Source organism: Rutidosis leptorrhynchoides, chromosome 10 (genome assembly GCF_046630445.1).
Source record: "Rutidosis leptorrhynchoides isolate AG116_Rl617_1_P2 chromosome 10, CSIRO_AGI_Rlap_v1, whole genome shotgun sequence".
Taxonomy (NCBI): Eukaryota; Viridiplantae; Streptophyta; class Magnoliopsida; order Asterales; family Asteraceae; genus Rutidosis; species Rutidosis leptorrhynchoides.
The window spans coordinates 352,954,440-352,964,844 of NC_092342.1; the positions used below are offsets into that span (position 1 = coordinate 352,954,440).

At 33.2% G+C, this 10,405-nt stretch overlaps 1 protein-coding gene across 1 annotated transcript; it reads left to right on the forward strand.

Moving 5' to 3' along the window:
- The first annotated feature begins 1,595 nt into the window (after positions 1 to 1,595).
- LOC139871943 (beta-galactosidase-like) lies at positions 1,596 to 6,609 on the forward strand. Its single transcript, XM_071859701.1, has 18 exons — positions 1,596 to 1,884; positions 2,310 to 2,405; positions 2,488 to 2,600; positions 2,822 to 2,888; positions 2,983 to 3,075; positions 3,156 to 3,299; positions 3,543 to 3,631; positions 3,725 to 3,830; positions 4,010 to 4,097; positions 4,217 to 4,335; positions 4,428 to 4,592; positions 4,673 to 4,845; positions 4,955 to 5,064; positions 5,240 to 5,349; positions 5,461 to 5,571; positions 5,665 to 5,775; positions 5,884 to 6,089; positions 6,229 to 6,609. Exons 1-18 carry the CDS (start codon positions 1,717 to 1,719, stop codon positions 6,335 to 6,337), a joined length of 2,178 nt encoding a protein of 725 aa, XP_071715802.1. The 5' UTR covers positions 1,596 to 1,716; the 3' UTR covers positions 6,338 to 6,609.
- Positions 6,610 to 10,405: the final 3,796 nt, after the last annotated feature.

Below are 10,405 nucleotides of genomic sequence, written 5' to 3' on the forward strand. Positions count from 1 at the left end.
CGCAACATGTACATGATCAACCCCATCATTTGATATGCGAATCTAGAGTAGAGAGCCAAGTAAGCCAATCGAGACGCGTGTTATTTAGTTCGAGATATTCAATCAAACGACATATAAAAGTTGTTTAACGTATTCATTTAGATATAACTAGTTGTGGCGCCCTCGCGATGCGACGGAAGAACGTTAGCTAAATTCGATTATGAAAAGTAAAGAAAAAAATAGAAGCAAATGGCATAAACTGAAATGGGTAAAAAAAACTCAAAGTATAAAAAAATCAAATAATAACAATAACATAAAAATAACAATTATATTAATAGTAGCAACATTAACGATTTGTAATAAGTGAAAAATTATGTGGTTGATTATTAGTAAATGAAATGTTATGTGTTTGATTTCTAATAAACGTAAAGTTAAACCATAATGATAATAATGGTTGTGGTTGAATTTCGGAAGATTGAAAGTTTGTTGTAAAATTATAGAAACCATAAAGTTAACTATTTATAAAGTTTTACCTTTTAGTAAATAGGTATAATATAATTATGTGGTCGATTTAAAATGAATGAGGGGTTTTATGTTTAAATTATAAAATGTGAAAAATTTGTTGTAAGTTTATAAAAGCTATAAAGTTAACTATTATAAAAGGTGTGGTTGAATTTTTTTTAAAAAAAGTTTGTTGTAATTTTGTAAACCTTATGAACTTCACTATTCATTTTCCCTATTACTTTTAGATAGATAGAATATAGAATAATAATAATAATAATAATAATAATAATAATAATAATAATAATAATAATAATAATAATAATAATAATAATAATAATAATAAAAATAATAATAATAATGAATAGTTATTAGATAGTAAAAATTGTGTGACGGGTTTATAATGAATGAGAGATTGTGTGTGAGAAGTTTGTGAAAATTATAAAGTTAAGTGTTAAAAAGGATGGGGTTGAATTGCAAAAAAAGAAAAATTTGTTGGAAGTGTGTGCAACCTAATAAGTTTACTATTCATTTGGACTTTTTCATTAGATATATAGATATAATATAATATAATGTGTGGCGGGTTTATAATGAATGAGAGATTTTGTGTTTGAGAAGTTTGTGGTAAGTTTGTGAAAACTATAAAGTTAAGTGTTAAAAAGAGTGAGGTTGAATTGTATAAAAGAAAAAGTTTGTTGGAAGTTTGTGTAACCTATTAAGTTTACTATTCATTTGGACTTTATCATTTAGATATATATAGATATAATATTTTCATGAAAATGAAAACCTTTACTTTTCTTGATAATACCACATAAATATGTAAGTATTGTTTACGACATATAAAAGTTGTTTTTATTTTTATATATTACTAAAAAAAAGTTTGAAAGTAGGAAATTTATTGGAGAATACCAAATTTTATGTTGGTTATGGTGGAGCCAGTTTTACAAACTTAAACAGAAAGAGAAATAATGGGGACCCACTCGAATCTTTAAAAGAAGTTGCTCACCTTCTTGAATTCAACACATTGCAAACATAACTCTCTAGTCTCTACCCCTAGCCCCCTCTCTTGAAAATATAAAAAAGCCAATTATACTTCAACATCAGACAAAAAAAAAAAAAAAAGAAGAAGAAGCTCAGATATATTAACATTTTGTTCTCTGAAACTTTAATTAATATATGTAAAGAAAAGAAAATAAAAGGGGGAAAAGTGTACAGAACATAAAGTGGGTTTCAAGAATGTGGAGAATGCCCAGAATCGCGATACTATTGTTACTTGTTATATTTTCTTGTGTTTGTTCATCTGTAAATGCAACTGTATCTTATGATGATAAAGCCATTATCATCAATGGTAGAAGAAGAATCCTTATGTCTGGTTCAATTCATTACCCAAGAAGCACCCCTGAGGTATTTCTTACTCCATCTTGTTAAAGATTGTATTTTTTTCAATTGGGTTTCTTGATATTAATTTATTCTTTATTAAGTGCAATTGCTCTTGATTCTTGCAATGCTCCATTAAAAAGATAATATTTTTCTGTGGCTTTTGTTCACTGTGAGTTAGGTGTGTAAAGATTATGTCTTTACATGTGGGTTTCTCTGATTTATAAAATTAGCCTGATTCTTGAATTCTTGATCTTGGTTCTTTGTGACAAGTTTCGTTTTTGATATGGTTTGTATTGATTTCACCATTTGGGGTGATTGTAGTCTTTAAATCCTCAATGTCTCAAAAGTTGTTGCCTTTATGTCTTGAAAAATTTAGGATGTTTTATTACTAATTTTTCAAACATTTATTATACTTTTTCTATAAATTGTTTTGTCCTGTCTATTGACAGATGTGGCCAGACCTTATACAAAAGGCCAAAGATGGTGGCTTGGATGTCATACAGACTTATGTATTTTGGAATGGACATGAACCATCTCCTGGGAAGGTATAATTAATTACTAAATAATTATGTTATGATGTAAATTTGTGTACATTAACACTTCATATGATGAATTTCATTTTTCCAGTACAATTTTGAGGGGAGGTATGATTTGGTCAAGTTCATAAAGCTGATACAACAAGCAGGCCTTTATGTTCATCTGCGCATCGGCCCTTATGTTTGTGCTGAATGGAATTTTGGGTAAACACTAAACCTTTATCATGTTTGATCACAACTTACACTTTTGTAGTGGCAGTTTTTCGCATCTTATACATAGGCCATATGAGAATAAAAACAAATATTTTGGAATTAGCGGTCCATATAAACTGTAACTAAAAGTAATCAATTTAAAGGAGGAAAACATGGGATTATTTTATCAATTTGAGATGCATAAAGCTAAGTATGCTCTGTTTTGGATACAGGGGATTCCCTGTTTGGCTTAAATATGTACCTGGAATGTCTTTTCGAACGGACAATGGACCTTTCAAGGTTAGCAATTTGAATTTTGAAAGTTGTCTTGAATAATTCAGTATAGGTAATCTAATTTTGTTTATTAAATTTTTCTGTTTTTATCTACATTAAGATTGCAATGCAAGGATTTACGACGAAAATAGTCAACATGATGAAGTCAGCGGAACTATTTGAACCACAAGGAGGTCCAATTATCATGTCTCAGGTTTTGACCTTACCTAATTAATAAAAGTAGTTAATCCTACTTTTTAGAATCTATCTGAATCTTGGTGGTTGTGTTTGTAGATAGAAAACGAGTACGGGCCAGTCGAATGGGATATAGGTGCCCCTGGAAAAGCTTACTCTAAATGGGCTGCCCAAATGGCTAATGGTTTAAAAACCGGTGTCCCGTGGATCATGTGCAAACAAGAAGATGCCCCTGATCCAATGGTAACCAATTTCTAATATCTTTCAGAGCCTTAAAACTATATGTGTAATATGTTGCAGATGATTGAAAATAAAATATTCAAAACTTGTTACTCTAGTGCATCATCCAAATCTTGTATGTGCCACTGTAATTTTGATATCACTAAAGCTCATAAAGCTCATGAGGTGTTAATTTGGTTGTACATACAAGTTAGCCTGAAGTCCTAACTTTGTATCTCTCTTTCTAACATGTTAATTACATGACAGATTGACACATGTAATGGTTTCTACTGTGAGAAATTCACTCCTAACAGACCATACAAACCTAAAATGTTTACAGAGCTTTGGACTGGCTGGTAAGTCATGTAAATGTTATCACAATTATTTTGTAAGGAATTTAAAACCACTCTCTAAAATTTAAATTTTGTACAATTTTTTTGGTATTGAAGGTTCACGGAATTTGGTGGCCCAATTCCTACCAGACCTGTAGAAGATATAGCATATTCAGTTGCAAGATTCATACAGAATAACGGCTCTTTTGTTAATTATTACATGGTAAATCTCTGTCAAAATGGTGTAAATTGTTATATATTTTGGCCCTCTGCTCCTTGTGTTGTTTCTTTCCTTTGGTAATGATATCCTGCTTTTCAAAAAAAAAAAAAAAATTGTTATATATTTTACCTTATCTAGTTATTATATCTATATACTATATATATATACATTTTGGGCTCCAGTACCACGGGGGAACAAATTTTGGGCGCACAGCAGGAGGTCTGTTCATCACTACAAGTTATGATTATGATGCTCCCATAGATGAATATGGTATGCAAGTTTACAATAAGATCATATTCTAATATTCTAATAATTTATTATTATATAATATAATATATATGTAAAGGCTATGAGTTAGGTAATTATAAAATATCCGCGTAATGTTTCAGGATTACTGAATGAACCCAAATGGGGGCATTTAAGGGATTTACACACGGCCATTAAACTAGTTGAGCCTGCTTTAGTTTCAGCCTATCCTACTGTTACATATCCTGGAAAGAATCAAGAGGTTAGACTAGTGTAATAATTCACAAAAAATAATGTATTTTTTAACACCTTGATTATCGTCAGCTTAGATCCCTGTATGTTAATTAACCACAGATACATGTATTTCAACCGAAATCCGGAGGTTGTGCTGCATTTCTCTCAAACTTTGACCCACAATTTTCGGCAAAAATGAGCTTTGGAAATGTACAATATAACCTCCCTCCTTGGTCAATTAGCATTCTTCATGACTGTAAAGACGAAGTATTCAACACTGCAAAGGCGAGAAATTTTACCCATTTCTTATTCTAATCATAGCTGCAAAATGTGCTAAAAACAAGTAAAGACAAATTAAGTTGCAGGTTAAAGCTCCGAGCACACTAAAAAAGATGACAGCTGTTGGGACGTTCAAGTGGCAATCGTACAATGAAGAAGCTCCATCTGCTGATGGTGGTGATACTCTTGCAATGGAAGGGTTGTACGAGCAGTTAAATGTTACTAGAGATGCATCTGATTACTTGTGGTACCTTGCAGAGTGAGTAAAACACCGATTTTATTATTTAGTATTCTGAATTCTCATAATTGATAGCTATATCCATACATGATTAAACAAATATTTAACTAAGTTATATATGATTTTCCAGCATAAATGTATCACCCGATGAACAATTTTTAAAGAATGGGCAGTTACCTACGCTCACAGTGATGTCAGCAGGGCATGCTTTGCATGTTTTTATCAACAATCTACTGTCAGGTAAATCTAGTATTTAAGAAGTCAGGGGTGAAACGAGTCAAATTTATTACCACATATAAGGAGTTAAGGGTGGCAAGATGGGTGAATCAGGAAACGGGTCAATTATAGTACCGGTCTATTTGTCAGCTTCACAGATAAAGCAAACTTGACTCTTGATTGTATTGTCCTATTATAGGAACGGTCTGGGGATCACTTAAAAATCCAAAGTTGACGTTCAGTCAAAACGTAAAGCTGAGAGCAGGTGTTAACAAGATCTCTTTGCTAAGTGTTTCCGTGGGACTTTCGGTTAGTTCTTTTACACACTGAGTAATTCATTTTAAACGCTTTTTTCTCATCGGTTAACGGATACAATTCAATTTACAAAGAAATAATTATTGTATCTATTAATTACTTTAGAATGTCGGCACTCACTTTGAGACGTACAACGTGGGGATACTAGGGCCAATTACCTTGAAAGGTCTAAATGAGGGTACACGAGACTTGACAAACCAAAAATGGTCTTATAAGGTTAGCTAATTGACTTCACAATTATTTTTATTTATGTGATATAAGTAGTCATATTTGTTGGCCAATAAGTTGAAAAATATGTGGTTATGGCAGGTTGGTTTAAGGGGTGAAAGTTTGAGTCTTCATACACTCGATGGAAGTTCGTCTGTTGAGTGGCTACAAGGATCCATGGTGGCTCAAAAGCAGCCTCTTACTTGGTATAAGGTAATTTTGTTGCACGATTAGTGTTTGTGGGTCAATTTCATCTGACCCGAACTGCTGAAAACTTACCTGTTTTGACACTATTCCATTTTGACCTGTCTTTACTTGTAGACCACCTTCAATGCTCCTGAAGGAAATGAACCACTAGCTTTAGATATGAATGGCATGGGAAAAGGTCAAATATTTGTCAACGGAGAAGGGGTCGGGAGGCACTGGCCCGGAAACAAAGCTCGAGGTAACTGTAATAAATGCAGTTACACAGGGATCTACAATGAGAACAAATGCAACCAATATTGTGGTGATCCTTCTCAAAGATGGTAACCTGCCTTTTTTCCTTTCTTTCTTTCTTTCTTTCTTTCTTTCATTATGTTAATAATAGATAATAATAATTTGTTAATATTGATTAATAATTAATACTGTAATGCAAATTATAAAGGCTTGTAAGTATTATTTCAGGTATCATGTTCCGCGGTCATGGTTAAGGCCAAGCGGTAACTTGTTGGTTATTTTCGAGGAATGGGGAGGCAATCCGGAGTGGATCACTTTAGTCAAAAGAACAACTTAATGCATCTGATTTATTGCCTAATAGGCTTAGTAAATACGCATACACGCTTAAAGAAGATATAGAAAGGATGAAAATAAACGCTACCTATTGGTTACTATGAGCAGACAGTGGAAATGTAAATGCATATCACTTGCCATATTGGCCATTTTAAGAGCAGTATAGTTGTATTTGTTTTTTTACCTGCACAAAGGTAAGGTTGTACTGTAAGATGTGTATTTTGTATATTAAAAACGATTCAACAGTCAAAAATGTTGTTCTGTACTTCTGTATAACTTGAGCTGTCTCAATTATCTTAACAAAGTTTGATACAGTAAATGATTAAACTCTAAATGCATGTACTAAATACTTAAATATAAGCACAAAAAAGAGACTGATATACAACATCTTAGCATCATCTTGTCACCATGTTTGTGACAAGATGAGCTCGAATGCTTGTTGATTCGTTGTTCTAGACTCTTTTTCCAACCTTCTTAGCGAATGGACCAGAAGCTGATTCACCGACACGTTCTAGACTATTCATCAACAGGAAGAGGTGGCACTTTCAACCCATTTACCCACAATGAGCCGATTATGGTAATCTTATTAGTCATGTTTCAAATACTCAAAGATATTTTTTTTTGCTAAGAATGAATCGTGTAAAATGAGTCATCCAAGTGTGTTTTTGATGCAGAAAGCCAGCTATATTGCTATATTCGAGCATCAGATTAATAATATGAAATCATATTTTTTGTTGTGGCCATGAGTTCCTTGCAAAAGGTCTCAAGTTTAAATTCTGTCTAGAAAGAATATTTTGTGATGACCAGGGAAGGGTTGGATACAACCAGGAAGTAATCCTGCTAGTCTGCGTACATTGGGGTCGGATTACTCGCCCGGGAGGTAGCCCGAACAGAGAAAAATCTTCTACCTTTTCATATTTTCTATAATCATTATTTAGCAAACAATTCATTTGTAAAAAATGAACACAAGTGTTTTGGGTAGATTCATTCCCTAGAGTTTTGACTCGCCCATTTTGTGCCCCATCTACCATTCATCATGTGGTGAGAAGTACCATGTTGCTTTGTGATCCACCATCGAAGTTGTTACCAAATGTTTGAGCTTTTTCGCCCATTTTGCCCCCATGTACCTTTCAACACAGATGTTTGAAGAGAAAATATTATGCTTATGAAAACGGCGGTTTTGATCCTACTAGCTTCTGCAGATTAACCACACCATATTGGACTTGAAATTAGATCAACTACCTATCGAAACCAGTTCAACTTGAAGCTCTAATATAGAACCTAAACACCTGTTTTTAATCATCAAGCATAACACGAGCTACAGTGAGTCGCATTGTGTATCGGAATTGAGTCATCATGGCAGCTAATCTTACAACATACAGAACGTTAATACATCCCTTCAAACTATAAAATATACTAGTCAGCTTTGACATTAACTTCTAGGAATTTAAAAAAAAAAAAAATTATTGGCCCAACAAAGTAGGCTAACCCATCTTTCTTGTTCTAAAACATTTTACAAATCTTTTTAGATTTTATAGACTCATTTTTAATCCGTTGAAATGTATATATAGATGTAACAATTTTATAACATATTATTATGTTGAACTGTATAAGTTAATATTAATTTATGAATTTGAAGACGGATTTATCTCTAAATAAAAGTTGTGATAGATGTTTAGTTTGGAGCCAAACAAATATTTGAATTTGAATTTTAATATACAAGAAAGAAAAATAATTGTTTGAATACGCATTATAAATATGATATATTTAATGCATTATAAAAATAATTGTCATGAATACAATGCATCTAAACATAAAAATGCTCTCCTTTTCGCCTCTTCACCTTCTAACGGCCGGCAATTTTTCCGGCTAACCTGCAATCTCTAAGCTTTCAATCTGTTTTTGTTTTTGTCTTTCAATTTGTTTGGTTTTCATCGTTTGTTTCACTCTACATCATGTCTCACATACCACTATCTCCTTTCACTCCTAAATCACAGACCCCATAGATCCGTTTGAAACCTTCTATCATCGCAGATAATCAAAATATCATATATCGTCCGGTCAATGAAGGTGTGTGGGTCAAGGTCGATCGTAATAAACACCAATCATCGCCTAAAAACCCTAACCCTAATCTCAAAAACCTGCAAAACTTTACATCTAATCAAGGCCGACACATTCCAAACCCTAACCTTAACCCTAACACTACAAGACTAAATTCATCCTCCAACCAGATTTACAACAACTTCAAACATCGCGAATCTTCCATCAATCTCATGAAACGATTTGGGAACCCTAGTTCAGATACGGTTAAGCCTAGCACTCGCCATACACCTGAACCGATTGACAGGAAGAGAATAACCTCCTATCTCTTTCACAATTTTCCTGACACCTGGCGTTCTATCGACTTCTGGGATATATTCAAAAAGTATGGTAATATTCATGAGGTATATATTCCTAAGAAGACTTTAAAAAGTGGAAGAAAATTTGGATTTCGATTCCTTGATGTTCCTGAATATCATAAAGACTCTCTTGCAAGGAGACTTAGTCTCATTGTGGCAGGCGACTCTATGCTTAAGGTATACAAAACTCGTGATTGCGAAGATAAGGCACAAGATGTCAAACTGAAAACCACCAAGTCGGGCCCTGGTAACTTTGCTAACGCAGCCTCTTATTCAACGATTGATGGCAGAAACTTCAAAGATGCGTTTCTCAACCGACCGGCCACAAACAACAATATCCATACGGTTAAGGTAAAATCTAACGATTAACTTATTCAAATCCTCGGACAAGCTGTTATTGCTAAGGGGAAAGTATATGAAAATGCATTGAACTTTCACGAAATTCTTATTGTATGCATTCAACTTTCAAATCTCTTATTGTATGCATTTAACTTTCTAAATTCTCCTATTGTATGTATTTAACCTGTTATAATAGGTAATCTTCTATTAAATATTTACATTATTAGTCCCTCATGTTTGTAAATTCTAATTTCATTGGTCCTTTCATCATCATCATCCATTCATCTTCATCTTTAGAGTAACATAAAACATCAATTCCATTGCAAAATAGAGTAACATATATTTGCCTTCAAACTAATTTAACACCAGTTCCATGTGACGGTGCTGTATGTGAATGATAATTCCTGTAACGACCCGACTTCTTCGATTTACTTTTGTGCTTGTTACTTTCTGCGAAACTACGCATTTGTGCGTACTGTGTTGGTTTATATTCTGGGATCTTATTTCATGATTAATTACTTTCGTTAATACCATACAACGTGCCATTAAGTACTTAGTTACTTAACTTGATTCCCGAATGCTTTTACGACCGTTAGTGTCACTTGACGTTGAGAACGAGCTATATGTTTTGATACACGTTTAACTTTTGTCGTAATTGGAATATTACGACTACGTAATACTAATTGTTATTTCCTAATAACAATTACTTGGGTTTTTGGTTGCTTAAATTACGCTTAGTAATTTATTTATGCTCACTAGTTAGTCTTGTTGGACTTTCTACCTTGTTGGACTTTAGCCCGTCCTACTCTAGCTAATGGACTATTTAATTAGCCCAATTTTAATAAGTTTATGACCCATATAAATGTAAGACAAAAACTCATTTATAAGAGGGAACATAATAGCATTTTTGTTAACCATAATCACAAATGTTGCATGGGATCCTAACAACTAGCACCACCTTTAGACCACCACTAACCGAAAAGCAAAAAGGTGTCCCCCTTGAAACCCACAGCTACCACCACCATAATCCCCTATAAATACCAAGCAAATCTCACCCATTTTACACTTGATCCCATTCACATTTTACACACACTTACTCTCTTATTTTCTCTCTAGTCTTTCTCACTCTAAAAAGTGTAAGTTTTAAATTTTTTTCTTCTTCTTTTCTTCTTCATAGCATCGACATCATCATCATCATGCAAGGATCAAGCTTTTTAGCTTCTTGATCTTGTTATATCTTGAAGATTCAAACTTTGATTTGAATCCTTCAAGAACATGAAAGATTCGAGCTTTCTAGCTTTGAATCTTTATTACTTTGTTGGATCTAAGTTTTC

Coding starts and splice junctions, on each gene's coding strand:
- LOC139871943 (XM_071859701.1), top strand. CDS start 1,717: ATGTGGAGAATGCCCAGAATCGCGATACTATTGTTACTTGTTATATTT. Junction 4,098..4,216: donor TGCTCCCATAGATGAATATG/GTATGCAAGTTT, acceptor GTAATGTTTCAG/GATTACTGAATGAACCCAAA. Junction 4,846..4,954: donor TACTTGTGGTACCTTGCAGA/GTGAGTAAAACA, acceptor ATGATTTTCCAG/CATAAATGTATCACCCGATG.